The sequence below is a fragment of the Chaetodon trifascialis genome, chromosome 5 (genome assembly GCF_039877785.1).
Source record: "Chaetodon trifascialis isolate fChaTrf1 chromosome 5, fChaTrf1.hap1, whole genome shotgun sequence".
Classification (NCBI taxonomy): Eukaryota; Metazoa; Chordata; class Actinopteri; order Chaetodontiformes; family Chaetodontidae; genus Chaetodon; species Chaetodon trifascialis.
The window spans coordinates 31260001-31284444 of record NC_092060.1 but is presented as its reverse complement, the minus strand read 5'-3'; the positions used below and the strand labels follow the sequence as shown (position 1 = coordinate 31284444).

The 24444-nt window shown below is 44.4% G+C and overlaps 2 protein-coding genes across 3 annotated transcripts in view; both read right to left on the bottom strand.

Moving 5' to 3' along the window:
- Window positions 1–12: 12 nt before the first annotated feature.
- On the bottom strand, window positions 13–7854 carry mrnip (MRN complex interacting protein). Its single transcript, XM_070962229.1, has 6 exons — window positions 7707–7854; window positions 2565–2624; window positions 2096–2202; window positions 1556–1604; window positions 1263–1454; window positions 13–413 (listed from the first exon to the last, which is right to left on the bottom strand). The coding sequence occupies exons 1-6, from the start codon at window positions 7764–7766 to the stop codon at window positions 33–35; spliced, it is 849 nt and encodes a 282-aa protein (XP_070818330.1). The 5' UTR covers window positions 7767–7854; the 3' UTR covers window positions 13–32.
- A 1160-nt stretch (window positions 7855–9014) lies between these two features.
- The window catches only part of LOC139331128 (TBC1 domain family member 9B), a 28671-nt gene continuing 13241 nt past the window's right edge, over window positions 9015–24444 (bottom strand). The window contains exons 7-24 of one of the 2 annotated variants that reach the window (XM_070962463.1): window positions 23987–24184; window positions 23577–23723; window positions 21782–21932; window positions 21487–21701; window positions 20856–20973; window positions 20072–20274; window positions 19047–19129; window positions 18818–18947; window positions 18610–18708; window positions 18418–18486; window positions 17584–17824; window positions 17166–17231; window positions 15516–15584; window positions 14871–14924; window positions 12549–12593; window positions 11512–11609; window positions 10686–11333; window positions 10552–10645 (exon numbers count right to left, since the gene is read on the bottom strand). In XM_070962463.1, the coding sequence (XP_070818564.1) occupies window positions 10728–11333; window positions 11512–11609; window positions 12549–12593; window positions 14871–14924; window positions 15516–15584; window positions 17166–17231; window positions 17584–17824; window positions 18418–18486; window positions 18610–18708; window positions 18818–18947; window positions 19047–19129; window positions 20072–20274; window positions 20856–20973; window positions 21487–21701; window positions 21782–21932; window positions 23577–23723; window positions 23987–24184 (2592 nt within the window). In that variant the 3' untranslated portion in view covers window positions 10552–10645; window positions 10686–10727. Of the gene's footprint in view, window positions 11334–11511; window positions 11610–12548; window positions 12594–14870; window positions 14925–15515; window positions 15585–17165; window positions 17232–17583; window positions 17825–18417; window positions 18487–18609; window positions 18709–18817; window positions 18948–19046; window positions 19130–20071; window positions 20275–20855; window positions 20974–21486; window positions 21702–21781; window positions 21933–23576; window positions 23724–23986; window positions 24185–24444 lie in introns of both variants that reach the window. The other variant, XM_070962464.1, reaches the window with a different exon arrangement.

The window sequence follows — 24444 nt, the reverse complement described above, 5'->3', positions numbered from 1 at the left end:
TGATTGAGTGATTGAGTGATTCATTGACTGGTTTACAACTTGTCAGCTGTCAGAAACTCGTCAAAGCTGAAGTCCTCACCGCTCTCGAACATGGAGGAAACAGGAAGCAGGGGGCGGGGCTGGACAGGGGGCGGGCTGTGATGGATGATGTCATTACAGGACAGCAAGGCAGCTCCGCCCACTGACTGAGTCCACCCACTGATTGAAGGCTCCTCCCCCTCCTCGTTCACCTTACAGTCAGAACGGAGGAAACACGCCCACCTGGTCAATGGGCCGCCACTCACACTGGGAGCATTCATGCTCTTCTTACTGGGAGGACTGGTGTGGTTCAGACTGGTGGGTCTGGTTGTGGCTGATGGTCTGACAGGGTTCTTTGTCAGCCTGGACCAGCTGGACTGCAGACAGAAGTCAGAATGTTAAATTGATTGTTTAAAGAAAAAGTCCAACATGTTCTGTGGAGCTGGAGTCCTGTTCTTACTGTCACACACCTGTACCTGACTGTGACATCATCAGCCCCACAACGGTACCTGACTGTGACATCATCAGCCCCACAACGGTACCTGACTGTGACATCATCAGCCCCATACCTGTACCTGACTGTGACATCTTCACACCTGTACCTGACCGTACTATGACATCATCATCACACCTGTACCTGACCGTACTGTGACATCATCATCACACCTGTACCTGTATGTTCACACCCAAAAATATTAATTTACTGATGTATTAACAGCTGTGAGTCAAACCTCTGCTGGTTGATGTGGAAAAGCACGCAGATACTAAACTGTTAGCTTAGCTTAGCAGAGACTCCACCTCTGTCACTGACTAACAGGAAGTCCAGTGGCATAAGTTTCGTTAGCAGTAATGTTGTTGGTGATGTCAGCATGTCACCTGCTCAGGTGTCTGATCGTCCTCTCTTCCGTCCGTCCATCCTCGTCTTCTCTTCCACTTCCTGTCAGACAACAGGAAGGTTAAAAATCATGACATGTGATTAACTTTTTGTTCATTATGTTCCTGGAAGAAAATGTGTTTGATGAGTCATCTCAAACTTTGGCACATTTATCCAATCAGAGGAGTGGTTCTGCCTCTGAGTCAAGAGGCCCGCCTCCTTCTTCTCATCTATTTCTGTCTTCTTGCGAAACGCCATCACTCATTCTGTGCTCAGCTGGAAACTAAATAGTGTCTGTGATGAGAAATAAAATTTGACTTTTTAAAAGTGCATTTCACATAACACGGCCCACCTCTCACAAGTTGGTTACCTGCTGATTGACAGGTGGGTGGCCTCGGCCTGTAACAACTCCACACTCTCTCAAGTCACACCTGTCAATCATGCCGTTGCCATGGAGCTGCTGCTCGTCCATCAAAACGCACTCCTCTTCCTCCTCTGCTGGCTCCGCCTCCTCTGGTGTGTCCAGGTATTTGCTCCAGCAGCTCACCTGAGTTTGGGTCACCTGAAAGCAACCGGACAGAAACAGAGCTCAGAGTATGAACACGTTTCTGAACACTAAACCAGATACACAGGGTGTGTGTGGGGGGAGGCGGGGGGGTTCACCTGGTCGGCTCTGTGGTCCTCAGGCTCCCCGTCTTCCTCAACCTGCGTCCTGTTAACAACCATCAGAGCATCAGAATACCTGAGTAAGTAAACAGCTGTTCTCACCTGTAGACCCAGGTGAGAACAGCTGGGCGGGATCTTCGGCACGTTTCATGTGAACAGTAAGTGAGTGAGCTAAAGTGAGAGCGGAGTGTTCTTCCAGCGCCGTGATGTGATGATGTCATTAATGATGTGACGTAGTTGGTGTTCAGGGTTAGGGTTTGGATTTACGGTCTCCACCTGTGGGCAGGTGTGGAGCACGCTGCCGCTCAGAAACAAAACCGTGTTCACTTCACTTACAAATAAACATTTGAGTGAGAGGAACAACGTAATTACTGACTACTGGAGTGGTGACACATGGCGATGTGTGCAATGCATCCTGGTACATGAAGGTGTCGACTACCTTTACCATCAATACTAATTGGACGTCCACATGAAATGTCCCCTGAAGGCTGATGGACGTCTGTTTTAAAGGAGTGTGCTGCAGGACAGCTTGGTTACCGTAGCAGCTGGATGTTGTGCTCCTGCTCCTCCATCAATGCTCCTCTCATGGCGTTCAGCTTCTGAACATGGCGTCTGCAGTCGGCCCCAGAGCCCCGCCCAAACTCCTGTCAACCAATCAGCACACAGTCCAACGGGGTGACACAGGTAAAAACACATTCTGTCTTCATGACTCTGATGTCCTGCTGACAGCAGTCCTGTGGTTCTGAGTTTTCATCATCTTGTATCATTATTGTATTAGAAAACAAGACATTTGGAGACTCTGAGGAACTCTGACAGGCATTTTCGATTATTTCCATTTTATAGACTCATGATTCATCCATGAATAGAGAAAATAATCAACAAATTGTTGCGATCTGAAGGTTTGGATATTAGCAGATATTAACTGCATCAATATCAATAAAATCGTCAATATGAATTCATAACTACTGCGCACCACCCTGAGATCAGGGACCAAAAACCAGCTGACCTTCAGCAGCGACTGTTTCTCTCCACACAGTTTGCACGTCCACCTGTTCACCTTCTTCACCTGACAGACAAAACACAGGGCAAACACACCTGGAGTCAGTCTGGAGTCACATAGTCTTAATAATAAGAGAGCAGACAAAAAAACAAAAAATATGAGCGACTTAGATAGAAAACGTTTAATATGTCAAGACCATCATCCTTTTCAACAGCAAAACAGGGACGTAAAACAGCAGGAAGTGATGTAAAACAGCAGGAAGTGATGTCCTAACCTCTGGGTTAAAATGAAAAATCTGTTCAATTTATTGACTCTGACTCACCACAGAAAATGGTTGTTGACTGTTTATCACATACTTCTATATATTTCTGTCTTTCTGTCCTTCATGTCTAAGTTTCACTTTCCACAGCGTGGGATCAATGAAGTTATATATCTTATCTTCTTCTCATAAACAATATATCTGATGCATCGCACAGGTGTCACTGAAAGCTCATTCTCGTGTCGTCTGCAGGCAGGTAACAATAACAAAGATGACATCACTCGGTACAAGCCCCAGGATGCACGTGGTATTTATGGTTAACTGATGACAGCATCGCTGCTTCTCCTTTAACCACCTTTTAAAGCATCTGAGGGAAAAATGAAAATATGGGGAAGTTTCGTAGTTGGCTTTAATGGAAAAGTGAAATTGGGTGGATCTTGAGGAAGGACACAGTCGCTCATCGGCATGGATGCCTCCTGGACAGCAGGGTTAAACATGGACAACGCTTCAGTGTCAGACTGAGCTCTTTCTCACAGTCAGTGTGTGTTTTCGATGGCAAACTAATCAGAACCAAGACTAAAAGGGAATTTCTGGTTCAAAGACGAGCCTTCGGGACCAGGCTGAAGCAGAGCTCTTGAATACCATGAGATGATTTGAGCGTCACAGCTGACTGCTCTGTACGTTTCAACAACGCCACGTCCAGCGCTTTAAATAGTTTGTTCCACTAAAGGTTTGAGAGGACTGACAGAATCAGTTCAGTTCAGTTTAACTTTATTGTCCCAAGTGGGAAATTTGTTTTCCAGTCAGGGCAGACCATAGAAGGACATAAGGGCAAACACGATACACACGGCTGTAAAAACAAAAAATAAAAACTACAATAGACCCATCCTATAAAGTGCAAGTTAAATGTGCCTATTTATCATAATTTAAAAGTGTTATTGCACGGGAAATGAAGGAGTTTCTACTCCTATTGCACTTAGCCCGGGGCACTCTAAATCTGCGACCTGAGGGAAGGATGACCTGTGTTTGCCAGCATCGCCCTGGCTTTACCAAGGACTTGCCTGTCATAAATCACAGCTAGTTGGGTCTGTGGCACGCCCATCACCTTACCGGCTGCCTTCACTATGCTGTCTGCGTTGTTTTTGTCGCTGGTGTTAAGGTCGCCGAACCAGGCGATTAGGGAAAAGGTAAGAACAGATTCAATGAAAGACTTATAAAACAAAGACATCATTCTCCTGTCAGCATTAAAAGAATTCAGCTTTTTCAGAAAGTACAACCGTTGCTGTCCCTTCTTGCAGACCATATCAGAATTTAGATTAAATTTTAGGTCATTATCAATGACTGTCCCTAAATATTTACGATTTCAATACGACTTCCTTTGATGGAGGTTTGTACAGGAATGTTGGTTACTTTCCTCCTGAAATCAATAGCCATGTCTTTGGTCTTTGAAGTATTCGTTCAGCACTGGCCCATGCTCAGATTCATCATTTTGGAGCAGGCTAATGATGACTGTGTCATCGGCGAATGTTGGTATGTGCCTGTCCTTGTGCTGACTTCTACAGTCATTGGTGTAGAGAATGTAAAGCAGAGGGGACAGGACACAACCCTGAGGACAGCCAGTGGAGGATGAGCGCTGCTCTGACAGGAAACCATTTACTCTCACCCTCTGAGACCTACATGTTAAAATAGAACAAATAAATAAATAAATGGCTGGATAGTGTTAAATGCTGATGAGAAATCCATAAACAGGAGTCTGGCACGGGTGCCAGGACCCTCAAGGTGTCTATACAAGAGGTTGAGCAAAGTAATTTGCGCATCCTCCACTCCCATCCTGGATCTATAGGCGAACTGCATGGGGTCGAGTGCCTCCCCCACCCTTTGCAACAGTTCTCTCTTATTCAGCCTTTCCAATGACTTCATAACCAGTGATGGTTGCCACCGGTCTGAAGTCATTGAACTCCCTAGGGGTCCTAGTTTTTGCCACCGGTACCACAATGGATTCTTTCCATAACTTTGGAACTTCACACTGATCTAGAGACATCCAGAATATGTGACAGAACACTTCACAGAGCTGCTCTGCACAACACCTAAGCAGCCTCCCTGTAATGCAGTCCGGCCCAGGGCTCTTGTTAGTCTTAATTTTCTGAAATACTGCTTTCACATCCTCAGCTACAAACATCTGGGTTGGTTCAGTGAGTGGGGCAGACATTTTGCCAAATTCCTTGAGATCATCTGTAAAGTCATGGGTGTCAAATCTTAAATAAAAAGAATTTAGAGCTTCAGCTAAGTCTCTGTTACTGTCATAACCTGTGAGCCTAACTGGCTTTTGATCATTTTTTTGTTGGCCTGTCATTTTTCTCATTCCATCCCGTGCTGCTTTCAAATTATTGCCACTTCCATCTTCCTCCAGCTTATTTTTGTAATTTAATTTCACCCTCATTATTTCAGCTCTGTCCTCTCTCCTGGACTCTCTTTTCACTATTTCATTCCCGTTTAAGAAGGCCCTATGCTTTTTATTCAACGCCTCTTTCAGGGATTTAGTGACCCATGGCTTGTTATCTGGGTACTCTCTAACATATCTTTTGGGAATAACAGTATCCTCGCAAAATGTGATATAACTGCATACAGTGTCAGTAAGTTCATCAATATCTTGGGTGGAGTCCATAAACACAGACCAATCGGTACAGTCCAGGCATCCTTGTAATTTAGTGACAGCATCTTCACACCAGACCTTGACCTCTCTTGACTTCACCTTGACCCTCTTGAGTGTTGGCCTGTATACAGGTATGAGGTGAATTGTGCTGTGATCAGAGGAACCAAGCGGGGGCACAGGAGAAGCCTTATATGCTCCTTTAATAGAGCCATAACATAAGTCCAGAGTCTTATTTTTCCTGGTTGGACAGGTGACATACTGATGAAGATTCAGAGATTTATGAAGTTATTAAGAATTTAAGAAATTATTAAAATCTCCCATTAACAAACAGGGTGCATCAGGTGAAAGAGACTGGAGAATCACAGCGTTAATGAGATGAAGAGAGTGAGAAAGAGAAAGAAAACACACTGAGGAGCCCCGACCGTCTGTAACAAACCAACACGTCTGACAAGAGAGGATCACTTTTCCAAGATGATTACAGAGCATGCTGGGAACTCTAGAATATCACTCTTTACTACTGACCACCTGCTCAGTGCTGCCCCCATCTGTCCACAGGTCTCTACATCAAACTGTGAAGGACTTCATCGTTATTCAAGAACAAGATCAGCTCAATCAGACGCAGCATTGCTGCTCAGGTGAACACAGGTGAGTTCAACAAACTCTGTAAAAAAACCTTTTCGACAACAATTCAACATGATGCAAAACTCCAGCTGCTCACTGAGCCACTCCTACATGTGGTGCTGAAAAAATGTTTTTAGGAGCTTTGATCAATGTCACCCAAATTCCTCCTGAGATGCAGTTAATTAAAGGTTTGTAAGGTAGCGCTGGAGGTGTGTTTGTGCTCATTGTCCTGTCGAAAAACAAATGATGGTCCCACTAAGCGCAAACCAGATGGGACGGCATGTCGCTGCAGAATGCTGCAGTAGTTAGGCTGGTTAAGGTGCTCTGACTTCAATAAATCACCAACAGTGTCACCAGCAAAGCACCTCCACGCCATCACACCTCCTCCTCCATGCTTCCCGGTGGGAACCACACATGTAGAAAGCATCCACTCACCTTTTCTGTGACTCACAAAGACATGGCCTCTGGAGCCAAAAAAGTCAAATTCGGACTCAACAGACCAAAGGACAGATTTCCACTGGTCTCATGTCCATTCCTTGCGTTTCTTGGCCCAAGCACCTCTCTTCTTCTTCTTGTTCTTCCTCAGAAGTGGCTTCTTTGCAGCTGTTCGGCCGTGAAGGCCTGATTCACGCAGTCTCCTCTGAACAGTTCATGTTGATGTGTCTCCTTCAGCTCTGTGAGGCATTTATGTGGGCTCTAATCTGAGGTGCTGTGAATTTGCGGTTTCTGAGGCCGGTAACTCTGATGAACTTATCCCCTGCAGCAGAGGGGACTCTTGGTCTTCCTTTCCTTCTCACGAGAGCCAGTTTCATCATAGCGTTTGACGGTCTTTGCGACTGCACTTGAGGATACGTTCAAAGCTCTTGAAATTTTCCGGATTGACTGAATTTCATGTCGTAAAGTAATGAATGACTGTCTTTCCTCTTTACTTAGTTCAGTGTTTCCCAACCTTTTTTTGCTCTAACCCTTAGAGCACCAATCAGGTGAACTTGGATAATCTTCCACGGCACACCTGATGATTTCTCACAGTGGCTGGGAAACACTGACTTAGTTGAGAGGTTCTGATGATCTCAAACACATTGAAGGCAAGAACTTCCAGAAGTTACCTCTTGACGAGGCACACCTGTTTACTGAAAACCAAACGGCGGCAACTTTGAAGAATCGGAAACTAAAACATATTCTGGCTAGTTTAACGCTTTTTGTTTACTACATCATTCCATAAGAGTTCCTTCACAGTTTGGAAGTCTTCAGTCTTAATCTACAATGAAGACAATATGAAGACAATGAAGGTGTGTCCAAACTTTTGACTGGTACTGTACACACACACACACACACACACACACACACACACACACACACACACAGAGTTATTTATCTAATTGTGTTTGAAGAGCTGTCTTCAAAACGCCCATTTGCTTTGTCTTCTAAAACACACTCTTTGTCTTCTAAAAACACATTAAATTCTGAATTACCAAACGGTCATTTTCATACTAAACAAAAAAGGAACCGACACGCTGCTCTGTAACCTGGCTAGCTGTTCAAGGCTACTGTTAGCCTTTAGCCGGTCTGTTAGCCTTTAGCATGTAGTGCAGTTTATCGCGAGTGTATTTGTTACCTGTTGCACCTGGAAGGTCTGACAGGAAAAACACCTGAGGACGTGAAACTCCTGAACCATGACGGACAGATATTAGACGGCTCCGGTTCTGCTCCCGGTCCTCCGGCTGACTTTTTCCCGGGTCTGATTGAATCTCGATGAACGTCACATTGTACGTCAGAGCGGCGGCAGAGTGACTGTTGTGTTAGAGCAGAGCGCCTCCTGCAGGCCGGAGGACAACAGCACCGATTGTGTTTCTCAAACAATAAAACTAAAATGAAATTTCCCCTCCGGGGGACAAATAAAGGCTTTCTGATTCTGATTCCTGATTCTGAAACGTGTTTCCTCACAGCTTCATTTAAACAGAAGGATTCAGTTTGAATGACGTTGCTGGTTAAATACACCTGAAGAGGTGTTCAGGGACAACTTTTTTAAATGAACCTACAAACATGTGAGCAACACACAGAACTGACTCAATGCAAAAGTAATGATAACATTAAATAAGATGAAAACAATAAACATGAAGATTGAAGTAGCACTTTATTAAAGGCTTTTACTGTTAAACATGCAGAGGAAACAAAGTTTAGATGGTTCAGTTTATCAGTTCTGTTGTAAGTCAAACGATTTATTTATTGAGCTATATGTTTATATACATAATATGGTGTGTGTGTGTGTGTGTGTGTGTGTGTGTGTGTGTGTGTGTGTGTGTGTGTGTGTCTGTGTTCTGAATGTAATTAATCACAATAATGAATAAATTAGCATTTACACTACATCTTTGTATATATTGTATTTATTTATTTGTATAGCATTTCCTTTGTAGATAATTATACAAAACTTTGTATAATTGTAAATAGTTTCTTGTGTTCCTTCTCGGATCAATGCGTCTATCAATACATTACTCTGCTGTTGTTTGTCTGTCAACATGATGTCTGGTTGGTTAGCCACCACCATGTTGTCAGTCTGGATCTGGTGGTCCCACAGGATCTTGGCTCTTCAGGATGTATCTTCATCATGTATTCCTGGATCTGAGTTGTTTCATCCTAACCCTTTCATCGTGGACAGTGGCTCTGACGCTCACCAATGCATCAATACCCTAACCCAACCCTATATATATATATATATATATATATATATATGTATATATATAACAAATCTTAAGTGTAATTGTGTTTAGTAGAATATAATAACACACATAACAAAGAGCTGATGATGCACACATAAAACCATCTGACAGGTTTCTGCTTTTTTCATGACAAATGTGCAGAAACTAAACGTGTGGCTGTGGCTGCACTTTAATTAAATCAATAAACAGCACAGAAAGAAGTGGATTTCGTTCAGTATTTATTAGACAACAGAGTACAGATCAATAATTGATCAATAAAATGGATTTTAAAAGCAGATTGGTGAATAAACACAGTGAAGACAACAGAGAGTCCTCTGACATCATTTTTTTCCAACAGAAAGTAAACAGGACTGATGTCATGAGAAACAGGCATTCAAGGCTTTAGTGACGCCTACAGGTGTGAACTCACCTGAGCCTAAACACAAGTTTATTCAGGTAATACAACCTCATGATTAATATTCAATTAATATATCTGAACTGTACAGAAGGAAACTAAAACATTTGAACATTAAACATCTTTATTTTTATTTTCTCCAGGAAACTGTTCATTTCCTCATTCAGTCATTTTTATGTAAGTGACAGAGAAAAGTTTTATTTTTTCCCCAAGTTGAGAATATTTCAGCTTGTTCCCACCAAAAATCAACTTATCAAATTCACTCTTAGTCTTGCTATTAGGTGACTGAACCCTGGTTTACCTGCTCACAGGTCTGCATCATGTTGACGTTCCTTTACCGAGCAGTCACATTCTTTCTTTTAAGAAAATGACATATTACAACTCAAAAATAGACAGAAATCACGTGACTGTGGAGATCATTTTACTTTTTAACTTGTGAGTTGTAACACGTTTTGGGACTTTGGGGCTTCTGTAATTCTGTCAGCACACTGTTCACCTGTTTTACCTTCTTGTCTGTTAGAGTTTGTTAGTTTTCAGTTCAGCTGATCCTGCAGAGACTCTGACAGTTTCTACACATGTAACTGCAAAGAGACTTGCGGATGCACCTGCTGATCCACCTAGTGATCCACCTACTGATCCACCTACTGATCCACCTGCTGATCCACCTGCTGATCCACCTGCAGATCCATCTGCTGATCCACCTGCTGATCCACCTGCTGATCCACCTGCAGATCCACCTACTGATCCACCTGCAGATCCACCTGCTGATCCATCTGCTGATCCACCTGCTGATCCACCTGCAGATCCATCTGCAGATCCATCTGCTGATCCACCTACTGATCCAACTCCTGAACCACCACAAAAAAAACAAATTCTGGAGTTCTGCTGAAGTAGGCGGGGCCTGTGTTTACCTGGAGTGAAGATCCAGGTGTTTATTTGTACTTGGTTTCACATTAAAAGCCCTCTCCCACACCCTGTCCCTGAAGGGCCTTGACTGTGAAACACCTGCAGGACGGGCTGAGTTGTAACAAAGGTATGGTCACCTGGACTCATCAGCTGATTGCTGGTTCACTTGTTTTCAGTCTCAAACAGATATGAAGAAGAAAACCTGAAGAAACTCTGAAGCTCTTGACAGTAATGGCTGGTGTGTGTCATCACAGGTAACATCACATCATCGTAATCAGGATGATGACCTGTTTCCTCTCTCTGTCTCTGCACAGCTGACCAGCCAATCAGAGTCTGAGTCGGTCACAGTCACAACAGCAGAGGCGCTCCAATAATAACTTGACATCATCAGATCAGCCGATTATCTTTAAATCAAGGATCCATATTGGAAAATCAGATGGTAAGGTGGACAAGTGGAGGTGAGTCAGGTCATCAGTGGGACAGGTGGAGGTGAGCTATGTCATCGGGTAGACAGGTGGAGGTGTTTCAGGTGGTCAGGTAAGCAGAACGAGGTGAGTCAAGAGGTCAGCTGAATCAGTTGGACAGGTGGTGGTGAGTCAGGTGGGCAGGAGGAGGTGAGTCAAACAGAATGCTGAGTGAGTTCGTGGTCGGAGGCGGAGCTTGTCTGACGTTCCACTGCCCGCTGGGCCTTACAGGCTGCTATCTTGCTCTGGATGTCCCTCTTCTTCTCGAAGTAGTCAACGAGTGGCGGCTCTGTCAACAGCGACGCCAGCACCTGCTCAAAAGTGATCGACCAATCAACATCCAGCACACTGCCCCGCCTCTGCTCACCACCACCAATCAGCACCGTGTCATCAGCGATGTCCTCGCACTGCAGTGAGCCGGAGCTCACCACCGAGTATGAAGACACAGATGTGTCGTCTTTGGTTTCTTCGTCTGATGTCTGCAGGGCTGCTGGCTCCAGCTGAGCGTCAGCCAGAGCCCGGCACACCTGAGACTCACCTGACGCCCCCTCACCGAGCCCGCCCTCCCTCTGAGGGTCGGGGGCCGGAGCCTGAGCGGCAGCATCATCTGGCTTCTTGCTGCCGTTGTTGAACTTCTTGCCGACCTCCCCAATTCGCAGCAGCAGGCTGGCCACAGTGGCAATGGAGTGATAGAGCTGCTGCTCCAGAGGCTCCTCACTAAACATGTTGTACAGAGTCTTACACAAGTCTATGAACTGCTCCTACACACAGAGACAGAGAGACAGGTGAGCTCATTCAGATGCATCTCAACCTAACCCTGAGCCTGAATCCCAACCTGACCTCCTCCTCAACCTGAACCTCAACCTAATCCTGACCTGAACCTCCTCCTCAACCTCAACCTGCACCCGAACCTGAACGTGAACCTGACCTCCTGCTCACCTGGTTCATCCTGGGCAAGTCTTTGATGGTCTCTGTCTTGGGGTCCTTCTCTTTGGCCCACATCCTCAGGTAGTACCTGTAGTCCTTCACCTTCTCCTCTGAAACAACACACAGGTCACAGGTCAACAGTCTTTGTACATTAAAGAGTAACGAAACTAACGAGTACCTTGAGCCAGTGTGACAGTCCTGTCAGATAGAATACCATGTACTGTAGCACAGAGGAAAAACACAATAAATGCATGACTGAGTCATGACCATCCGACATCTGTTTTACTCTTTGAAATATATTAAATAAAGAAATGAGGAATTTCATTGAAACAGCTTTAAATGTGTAATAATTAAAACTGTAGTAACTGTACTGTGTATGACAGCTTATTACTGCACTCTGACTGTGTATTTCTGCACTCCGATGGTGTAGTACTAATTGTGTGCTACTACACTCTTACTACACACTGTGTATTACTGCACCCTGACTGTGTACTACTACTCAGGCTGTATGAGTGCTATATCAAGTGACAGCTAGCAGCTGGGATAGCCACTGCTAGCCTTGGCTAAAACATAAACTAAATTTATGTATTAATAATTTACTTTTTTAAAAATTTTGCTTAAATAATGACTTTTTTGGTAATTCACTTTGTTACACAATCCTGCTTTAATCCAAGCATAGAGAAAAAGACTCCTATTGAAGCTAACTACTTGAGCAAACCTCAGCAGCTGCTGTCTCACTTTAAAATGCACTTCACTGCCTCTGGAGTCAAGCTACTGCTCTCTACCTGAAGAGGGCAGTATAGTACAACACCCACCTGTGGTCAGGCGTGTTGTGGCCAGCAGGTGAATATACTTTGCCTGAGCAGTAGTTAATGTAGTTATTTTTCTGGACTTGTCCTCATCCCCCTAAACCTGATTCCCAGACTGACTCTGGTCTTAGTCCACGGTGAACAGTGCTGTCACAGGGTGAAGGTTTGGTTTGTACACTTCACCTAAACAGGACAGGTAGAACACCTGTGCACACAGTCAACACGAGGCGGGGCATTTACCTTTCTTCTCCTCACTGTCTCCACCTCCATCCTTTACCTCCTCACCTGCACACAGACAGGAAATAGTCATTCCATCGCCATCTTCATCATGGCCACCATGACCATCATCATCAACATCATAATCATCATCACCATTACCACCATTATCATCTTCATTATCATCCCCACCTTCACCATCACCATCACCATCACCATCATCATCATCATCATCATCATCATCATCATCATCATCATCATCATCATCATCCTCATCCTCATCTTCACCACCACCACAGAAAAGACTGATCAAGTAACTGTGACAGTGAGTTAGTTAAAAACATGAAGGCAGCTGTGAGATAAAGAAATGAAAAGTGTTTAAAGTGACATCAGACGCTACGTTAAACTCAGCTCTTCGTCTGATCTTCAACATGCACTTCTGGCCACACCCCCATCAGTGGTGTCACAGTACAGGTAAGACACCTGGAACCAGTCGAAGCTGGTTTCAGACTTTGGCTGTGTTCAGAATCACGTCTAAATACTGTGCATATTAAATACAACATCAAACTGAGAATGCAGTGTGTTTCAGCTGTGCAGTATGTGGATTTTGTGTACATGAGAAATGTCAGGATGTACAGATTAGCAAGACGCATAAGACGTGAGCTTACTGGACATACTCAACTGCTCCACAATGTACTGTGTGTTTTCAGAGATTCCGAGCCTGGCTAAAAGCTGTTTTCATGTTAATGACATACTTAATTGTTCCATTCATATAGTAGACAGTATGCAGTACATGCTGACTGAGTATGCTGGAGACAGTATGTTAGTATGAATGTTAATGACTCTGAAATACATTTCTATCATGCTAAGATGTTCCTCGACCAGATGGTATGTAAGTGTAGTCCCTTCAGTGTATTCTGGTCTGCAGATCTGGCCTGCTGATGTCCTCAGTAGAAAGGTAAGCAGGCACATCACCACACCTTACTCTTTTCAACAGGAAGGAGCAGTGTTTCTCCTCTGAGCTCCTCATCCAGTGGTGTGGTGCAGGCATATACCCACTTGCAAATCCCCTCTGATGCACACCATTCGGTAGCGTGCTCCAATTATTTTTTCCTAGGATGGCAAAGGCATGACCCACTGCCTCTGATTGGCTATTCGTCATTGTTGTCTTCGTTGGTTGGTTTGGCAAGAATATCAGGAAGCTAATCAGAGAGTAGGGTGGGTCATACAATTACGATTACAATCAGTCATTTGCAGACGCTTTTATCCAAAGCGACGTACGTACGAATTCCCACACCAATGGCGCAGCATCAGGGGCAGTTTTCAGTATTTTTCCCAAGGATACTTCGGCATGTGGACTACCAAGGCCAGGGATTGAACCACAAACCTCCTGAGCCACAGCCGCCCTTATAAATTAAGACTATACCCACTTCTTCAGGCACCACTACACCACTGTCCTCATCCAGTCTGTAAAACAGAGTCCAAACACACTGTCAAGGAAACTTGGCCTGACTGACACAGCGCATCAGTCAGGTTTAGGTCAGGCTCTCCTCTTAACCCTTCCAGGTTCCTCCATCTTTGTCCATGTGAAAGTTCAATTGTCCCAGAACTCTGGGATTACTAGTTGGCACCCCTCCAGGACAAGGACTCCACCCAGAGATTCTAAGAAGAAAAGCCTCCTCTCAGCTACCCTCAGTCTCACAGGGTGACCCTCTTATTTTCAGCCCAGGAGTTCTTGAGAATCCTGAGACCTGCCAGGCACCTTTCATTCTAGGCCACTTTGGAAAAAATTAGGGAGTTCAGCCCCTCTCCAGTGGTACTGACTATGTCTACTTTGTCTTGCTTGACCTCCTGCACTGACTTTGGCTTCTTTGCCACCTGAGATGTGACATTCCACATGCGTAGAACCCATTTTCATAGCCTGGGTTCAGAGCACCAGGGCCTGCCTGCCACTCTTATGTCCTGCCTGACAGGTGGTGGCCCACAGGTCAGCAGCCTCATGTTGTGTCTTCAAGCTGAGCCTAAGCAGGGTGCACAGGTGTAGTCCCAGCCACCACGTGCTCACTGTACAGTTCCCCTTCCTGGTTTATTACATCAGCCTACCTCTAAATCTGTTATTTTTGGAAGTTGTGTTACAGCTTGTGATTCTACAGTGATGAACTAAAAAGAGGAAGGACTTTGCACGCACAAATTGACAAACACTGACTTATGGTTTATGAGCAGCTCGGGCCAGGTGACAACAGCTGCTGTGACATCACTGGCTGTGGGCGGGCCAGAGCAATATGTCTGACAGCACAGGTGTCAGTGTAGCAACAGCAGGTTTCCTCAAACCACAGAGACACAAACCTGATGCCACTTCCTGCTGCCCCAAAATGTCCAGATCAGACAGGAAAGAAGATTCTGGAAGGAAACATCAGAGAAAGGAAAAGAAGATAAAGAAGGAGAGAGATGAAGGAGAAGATGAAGAAGGTGAAAAAGAAGGAGACGAAGAAGAAGAAGAAGAAGAAGAAGAAGAAGAAGAAGAAGAAGAAGAAGAAGAAGATGATGAAGAAGGAGAAGGAGGAGAACGGATCAGGCAGTGTGTGAGTGAGAGAGGAAACTTTCAAATCTGAAAAGATTTTTCATGCAAATCAAATAGATTGATGATATTTTACATCTGCAGGATGTTTCTACAAACCTGCTGAGTCGCTGCTGACTGCTTTCATCACACCTTTTCAAGTTAAACTTCAGCTCCACTCTTTTCACTTAATTATCTGAGGAGTCACTTTATTCTACTATCAGCTGCTTCTGCTCTTTGTCTTTATCCAGTTTTTGTGTCCTGTAAACTAAATCTGTCAAGCTATTCTGAAGACAAACACTAAACACAGAGATCATCTGTCAGCAGGGTGGATCAAATAAATGTGTCATCTGCAAAGAGATTAAGAGTGTACAATTGTACTAGTAGTAGAAATACTGCACTGATTCTGTAGTTTATAATATCGATATGTTTACCTCTTGGTAGATCCTCAGTGAAGAAGTGCGCCGCCTCCAAAGCAGACTCCGCCTCCTCAGGACACAGAGCTGAAAAACAAATAAACAAATAAACAAAAAGACAAATGAAGACACAAAAGCAAATAAACAGCTGAACACAAAATCAAACCAATAAACAAATAAAGATACAAACAGACAAACAAACAAACAAACTGCTTGAAGCCTCCTGATCAAGCACCCCCCCCAACACACACACACACACACACACACACACACACACACACACACACAGGCCTGTACTATGAAGAAGGATTTGAGGTTATTGAGGTAACCTCTGGGTTTTCAGGGTCATGACAGTGGCTCACAGGAGAATGTCGCCATGGGAACATGGTAACAGGTTATGTTGGAGTTAATAAATCAACCCCGCCCTACCGGCTCCCGACCAATCGATTCTCTGTAAAATGGCCTCACTCAAGATCCAGTGGAGCCTGGTGCCAGAAATCTTTTCTTAGGGGGACAAGAGCGTCCAGAGACCAGCGAAGCCTTTGACTTTCAACTCCATGAGAAGTATCGACATCATCCAACAACCAAAAACTGGCTGAAGCACTGACATCTTGTATTTGTAGTACTTATAAGATATGAAAGTCATCCTCCTTACCACTTTCAATTATGTATTTTAAGTAATTTCTGTTTTATATGCTAAGTCCATTTGACAACGCCGGGGCCGAAACGATAGGCTAAAATGTCAGAGTGTAAATTAATGATGAGCTAATGATGGCGCAGTGATATTATGAACCTGTTCACACAGTCGCAACAGTCTGTGTTGCTTTTAGCCTGGATTCTGTCTAATATTGTATTTTGCTCTTCGTTTGTAAAAGATGCTGCTCAGCTGCTGTTAGACTTGTCCATGTATGCTGCAAACAGCATGTTTTATGTGAACATGCTCAACCTGGCCTGACTTACCGAGTTGATAGCCACTGTCATGTGACTGCGGTCTTTAGGTGCAGTGAAGCCAGAGGGGTGTACGACCAAGCAAGATTACTGTTTTAGTGAGGTGTGTTGAGCCTATGGCCAAAAACAACTCAGAAATAGATTTTACTTCAAGAATACACTTGAACATAAATGAAGCAATTTATCATACATGCTATTGCTATTACAGCTACTTTGGTAGCTCTGTCTCTTTTTTCCAATGCATTTTGTGGTGCAAAGTGTTTTGGGTAATTTTCTGATTTTCTGTCAATGCCTTATAGGTTACAATTGCTTTATATGTAGAGTTCTTTCTTTTTTTTTTCTGATCTTTATGCCTGGCTCATGCTGCTTTGCTGGTTTCACTGATTCAGTTCAATTTTAATTTGTATTTTTTGTCGATTTGGCAATAAGGGGGACTAGCAGCCACTCTGTGGAAGCTAAATGGGTTCCTGTAAAGAATAAAAGCCACAGTTTCCAATGTGCGGGAGGTGTTTCTCTTTTAACCTGGATAGACCACAATAGCAACTGATGCTACACAGCTGACCCGCTCCGGATCGAACGAGTTAGCAAAGACAGCTGATAACCACTGTCATCAACTCTGACTGAGGTTTTAAGTTTTGTTGAGCCAGGTGCTGCAGAGAAGTCTGGTAGTGTTGAATGTCCTTCATAGTACAGGTCCCAGATGAGCTGTGTGACTTTTACCTGGCGGGAGGTGGAGCTTGTACAACAGTTTGAGTTTCTCTGTCATGTCTCCATGATACATCCCACCTGCAGACACACAAACAAACTGTGAGGAAACCAGCACAGACAAAGACAGACCAATACAGACCAACACAAACACAACACAGACCAACAAAGACCAGAACACAGCAATGAAGACCACAACAGACCAAAACAAACCAACACAGACTAACACAGACCAAAACAGACAAGACAACACAGATGAACCCAAAACCAACACAGACCAATGAAGACCAAATGCAACTCTGTTATGGTCTGGGTCAGGGTTAACAAAGAATCCAAACATTTAAATATCTGCAGATATGCAGACACAAGATCTAAAGACTAAAACACCGAGTTTCACAGAGAGTACAGAGCGGCTACGAGTGTCTAGACTCACTGAGTCCAGTGATGAACTCTTTGAAGTTGACCAGTCCATCCTGGTTCTGGTCCAGAAGTCTGAATAGGCGGGCCGCCAGTGTCGCAGTGTGGCCTCCACAGACCCAGGGTGCGAGTGTGGTGAACAGCTGGGTGAACTGAGCCGGGTCGATGCGGTACTGCTCCAGGTATGGCAGGCTGGGATCATGGCGCTCGGCTGCAGAGCTGCTAGAGCCCCAGTAACAGCTCGTCATGTGTTTGGACTGCAGAAGTCCACAATACAGAGAGAGAGAGAAGCATTACACTCTGAGCAAACTCTTCTCTATTTTTGATTTCATTGTCAGGAGGTCGCTCAGATCACAGCACCAACACCAATCCAAACCTCTTATCCAAATTACGTAGTCAGATGTGCCGACATCAGACTCAGGTTTGCAGTAAGCCATGAATGTAATAGCGAATGTTCAGTCTGATTGGCTGCTCGAGACTCAATCAGTGTTCAGAGTTTAGTTTAGCAAAAGTTGAGTGTAATGTATAGTTTAAACCTGAAGTTTGACACAAGTTCACCTGCAGCTGTAAACGAGTCTCTCCTGTGATTCCCGACTGTTCACATCTTATTGTTAAATACTAATGCGATAGTCGCAGCAGGTGTGAGGTGTGTTTTAGTTTCCTGCTTTAGAAAACAAATATGTGTTCTGAACTACTGAATACGTTAAATAAATATTTGGATAATGGGTTTCTGTTTACTGTTGAGTACAAAAACTAAATACACAATGAAACATTTAAGACAGCACTTAATAACTTGATGGTGATCAGTTGTTAAACATCTCAACATTGTATAAACAGAGTTTATTGTCACCTTAAAGAGGCAATACAGCTCCTCCAGCTCCTCAATACTAAAGGCAGACTCCGTCATCATTGCTCTCACCTGTGGGCACACGCACGCACCACGCACACACGCACACACGCGCGCGCACACACACACACTCTCTAAACATCATGTCCACATAAACATGTTAGCATTATCTTGCAACATGCTAACATCACCCACCACGCTCCTCTTGGCTGTGTCCTCCAGGGACTGGATGACCTTTAACCTCTGCTTGAACCTCATCTGTTCAATGGCATCAGAGCGCAAGCTGCCAAACTTCTACTCAGAGTAGAAGAAGAGAGATTACCTCAAAAACATATCCAGGAATTAGACGGAGACAGTGCAGGTATTAGACTGAGACCACAGCATGTGACTGAACAAGTCTGACCTCATATGACGACCTGATGAGGTCAAAAATGTCGATCTCAGGTGGAGGATCATCTCCACTTGTCAGCAGGGCGTGCAGGTGAGGGATGGGCGGAGCCACCGTCTGTTTATTCACAACATTATCCAGGTACCTAAACACACACACATATTTGTTGGACTCTAATCTGGACTCTTCGCTCCTCAGTCTGGACTCCAGTCTGAACTCCTGTCTCCCCATTCTGGACTCCTACCTCCCCAGGATTGTCATGGCTTCCCCCTCATCACTGCAGGACAGCAAGGCGTCCATGTTGTCGTGGAGCACAGCCAGCGCCACCTGCAGATAAATTAGATAGGGACATAGGAAATAGATCAGTTACAGGTGGCAGAGGTCAGAGGTAAAGACTGTGCTGTCAGATGTCCACTAACACCTGTAATGACAGGTACAGTTAGCACTGTAAACTAAAGATATGTTATTGGCAATAACACTGGACACTTAAGAGCACACTGGCACTGGAGGACACTGAACAACAGACATTTCCACTGGACACTGAGAAGTAATGTTAACATGCACTGTGATCATAGCCTATCCCACTGTTTCCATTCATGTTTCTACTGTCTCTTGTTCCATTTTCTACATTCAGTGTGATTTCCTCTTCATAATAGGGGCCAATATGTCCAAAATCTTCTATCACGGTGTTTGTAATTTTATGTAATTGTACATATCACAGTGTAGTAACTGTGCTGCTCACCCTCTCACAGCAGCACCATTTATGGTCAGTGGGAGGTGTTGGGTGTGGGCTCTCCAGAAGTCAATAACAATCTCCTTTGTTGTTTCTGCACCACGTGGCCAATTGATTCACCTCATTCCTGTAGTTAGTCTCATCGTGTATGCATGTCTACAGAAGTATATAAACGAACGTGAACAAGATAGGACAGGACTTTGCTGTTGAACATCTGAGTGTGCTAGCTCATTGAATTAAGTCCCGCTCTGGCTGCCTCTGCTGCACTGTGTCATTTGTCTCCACAACAGTTGCAGTGCATACACTGTGAACGACAGTGTGTAAATACAGCTTAACCCTCCCGCCCTGGAAATGTAACTGACAGTGGATACATTTCTACCATCGCACAGTATATACTGTCATACCATGCACACCTACTTCATAGAGTTCAAACAGTGGTCCTTCTTATTTTACATTTGTACTTTATTTTCCAAAATTGTGTGCGAGTTAGTCAGTAAATAGTCAGTTAACAGTTGGTAAAGTGCAGCGACTCTGACCTGGAAGATGACCTTGATACCCTCGTAGAAGAAGCAATCAACCAATAGGACGGCACTGTCGAAGGGCATCACAGACAGGAATAGTGTGAGGAACCAGGATAGGCTGATGGTGGAGATGACTCCCAGCTCCTGCATGTGTTCATACAGCAGAGGGAGGAAGGCTCGAGTCAGTTCCTCAAACACCCCCTGATCCACCAGAGCACCTGCAGGGATGGAAACCACACCAGACTCAGACAGACAGTCATTTATGTTGAAAGACAGACAGAAGACATCAGTGCAACGTTTTCAGGTTTTCGAAAGGTTGGTGAGAGGAACCATCAGTGAGGTGGATGACACTGGTGTGGTTAATCACCAAGAACTCCTGTTTCATCTTCCTGTCTCCCTTAAAGGATGCAGGTATCAAGGACTAATAGTACCAGAGTCCACCTGAGTCAGTCTGTACAAACCCTCTCTCACTGCTGCACACTGACACTGAACTGACAATGGACACTTGAAATGAAAACTGACACTATACACTGACACTGGATTCTGGTACTTGCCATTAACACTGGACACTGACACTTTGAACTGACAACAGACACTAACACTTGGCACTAGGATTGGACAATAGGTACAGACTGACCTATTACTCTGGTGTAGCCACTGACTCTGATGTTGTTACTGACTCTGGTGTAGCTACTGACAGACATAGTAACAGATTCTGGTGTCTGACTATGGTGTTGGTACTGTCTCTCACATAGTCTCTGACTCTGGCGTAGTTACTGACTCTGATGTAGTTGCTGACCTACGACTCTGGTGTTGTAGTAGTCGGGCAGCATCCGCTCACACAGTGCCACCAACAGCCAGAAGGCTTCCTCTTCTGGACAGTAGAGCAACAGGACGGAGGTGACGATGTTCATTGCCTGGGGTGGGGCCAGTGGGGGGGGTGGGTGGGACAGGAGGGCAGAATATGCGTCAATTTTTATTATCAACAATATCATTTTTACTTATGCCCAGCCAGTTATAGGACAATTTGGTGTTTTCGCAGAATGGTTGATCATGAGGGAACTGTTGGGTCTCTGTAGACTGAGAGTTTGGTCCTGACCTGTTCTGTATGGAAAGTGTCCTGAGACAACTTTTGTTGTGATTTGGTGATATATAAATAAAATTGAATTGAATTATACTGAATCTTTAAATTACAAAATTAAAGAATATTCAAACAGTATTGTCTATACTGAAAATGATGTTGTTGTATTATTTTTAGCAAATATCCATCCGTCCATTTTCTGTACCCGACTATCCCTTTTTGGGGTTGCGGGGGGGGGGGGGGGGGGTGGAGCCTATCCAAGCTGTCTTTATCAAATATTTAATATGAAATAAATATATGTATTAAATATTCAAAATTAAATCTATATATATTTTCAAACAATATTTACCTGACAGTATCCGATGCCAGGGTTGCGGTGCGCGTAAGCCGTGAGGACACGGCGCAGCGCAGCAATGCCTGTCTCGTTTTGGAAGGCTCGGTGCTCGGGCATTGAACGGTGAAGGTCGCGCTCGATCTCCTCAGTAGCCAATGAACACAGTCCCATGGCCTGCTCCACCAGGTCGCCATAGTAACCAGGGTGGGTTGCCATTTCATTTTGGGCTCCTGGATGGACAGGTAACCAGGAGGACAGGTGAATACAAAAAACCTCTGTTTGCCTGTGGTATAAATGAATAAACAGCTACCAGAAAACAGCAGCCACAGCTCTCCTCTCAGGTGCTCTGGGATTCCATTGAGGATGAGTTCTCTCGTTCTGGAGGTTCGGTACATGCAGACACCCCGACCAAACTCTGAGAAATGGATGTTCCATGCCTCCTCCTTCATCTTCTCCTTCATCTGCAGAAAGAGGAGTTGTGGTTGGAAGGAAAGAGAGGAGTGTGGTGAAAGAGGATTTACTTCTACAGTCTGACACAGGAACATTAAACTGTATCTTAATCTTACACATCAACATATCAGTTTGGGTCAATGACTTGTCAAATCCCCCAAAATGTCAACAAATCTAATCAATGTATGCAGGTACTCCTCGCTATCTGACGGTACTCCTCGCTATCTGACAGTACTCCTCGGTATCTGACGGTACTCTTCGCTGTCTGACAGTACTCCTCGGTGTCTGACGGTACTCCTCGCTGTCTGACGGTACTCCGCGCTATCTGACGGTACTCCTCGGTATCTGACGGTACTCCTCGCTATCTGACGGTACTCCTCGCTGTCTGACGGTACTCCTCGCTATCTGACGGTACTCCTCGCTATCTGACAGTACTCCTCGCTGTCTGACGGTACTCCTCGGTATCTGATGGTACTCCTCGGTATCTGACGGTACTCCTCACTATCTGACGGTACTCCTCATTATCTGACGGTACTCCTCATTATCTGATGGTACTCCCCAGTATCGGACAGTACTGTTCAGTGTCAGACTGTACTCCTCTGTACCTGATGGCAATCCTTGGTATCTGATGGAACTGTTCAGCATGTAACTGTACTCCTCGGCATCTGACGGTACTATTGGGTATTTGATGGTGCACCTTGGTATCTGATAGTACTGCACAGTATCTGACAGTGCTCCTCAGTATCTGACAGTACTGCTCAGTATCTGACTGTACTCCTCAGTATCTGACTGTATTTCTGAGTTTTTGATGGTAATGCTCGGTATCTGACGGTACTCCTTAGTATCTGATGGCACTCCTCAGTATCTGACTGTACTCCTCCACATCTAGCAATACTCCTCAGGTACTAATGGTCCTCAGTAATCATACTCCTCATTATTGGTCTTTATAGATTCGTTTCCTGAAACATCCAGGTTGAAAACTGTTCAAGTGGTTTATCAAAATCACTGTACAGTTAAAAGAACGATGACCAAGACATTTCTGTGTTCAAAAACAGAAAACATTTTATAGCATCATTTTACTCACTTCTTAGCTCTTCCATCACGTACCATTTACCAGACATGTCTCATAGATGGGAAAGAGACTTGAACAATGAATGAATAAAAGGTGTTTAAAAAAAAAAGTCACATGACTACTGAAACTGAAGTGTGCTGCCAGAGGAGATATTATTATCAGTAGCTTCTATTATTTCTTGCGTGTATTTGTTGCCAAAGTTACTTTGTGTCACTTTAGAACTGATGATGGTGTCTGGATGAACAAAAATGAAATGGAATGTCTTGGTGACTGTTCTTTTCATCAGTGATTTTCAGAAACATTCCTAATCTAACAATATCAGTACCCATCAGCAATGGTACCAGTTGTCCTCAGTCTCTAATAGTGATGGTAATCCAGCACCTGTATCTATCAGTAGTGGTCCTCCTCAGATCCAGCTGTGTTTTGTTATGACTAACTCATGGCACTGGATCCCAAGTCTACTGGAGTGTCTCAGTGGTATCTAACAGTTCTAGTACTCCATGATCTAATATTGCTTGCACTCCTCAGTATGTAACAGTACTAGTCCAACAGAGTTTCCAAAGGCACCGGGGATTGAACTCACAGCTTTGGGTCCCAGGTCCTCTGGAGCATTTCGGTGGTAGAGCTGCAGTAGACCCTGGCTGGCTGTGGGCAGACCGGGATGGTAATGACGCCCCCTGTGGATGGACTCAGACCCTGCAGATGAAGACAAGGGGGTGCTGGAGGATGCCTAGGGACACAAAAAACACATCACAAAAACAGAATTGAAACTACACCTCTATGAGGATTTTTGTCTGTCTACTAAAACCTTCTGAAACCAGCTGAACTGGACATTGACAAATATGATCTGCTGACTACTGTTACACCTCTAAGACACATGATGGCAATATAACTGAAAAACTTTCAGACTTCAATAAATAACTTCTGAGCTGGCTCAAGAAGAATTAATGATTTAGGTTGCAGCAGATCAGAACCTCTGCATGAGTGGCTCACCGAGTGACCAATCAGAGACAGCGGGCTGGTGTCGCCCCATGAGCTGTCAGGTGTTCGCTGCAGGAAGTCTGAGATGCGTTGGACAAGGAAATCTCTATCTTTGAGGTTGGCAAAAAGGAAGTTCATCTTGTTCTTGGTGCTGATGGAGACAGGACACGGCAGGACACTGCTGCTGTCAGCCTTCTCCACAATGGACACCTGAAGAGCAGAGGATGGTGGGTAAAAATCCCTGTCCAATGAGGATAGGAAATACAATCTCATGTCTTGTCTTAACTGGGTTTATGTCATCTTGTTGTGTTTAGCTGCACAACCAGAGTTTTAAAAGATGGACATGAAAGGTCTGTCAGGTTTTAAGAGGTCGACATTTTCAGACTGTCATAAACGAAAAAACCTTCAGTAATGTGGATGATGAAATTTTTGGTGTCATTAAAACATGCAATCATTTCATTGGATTTTTC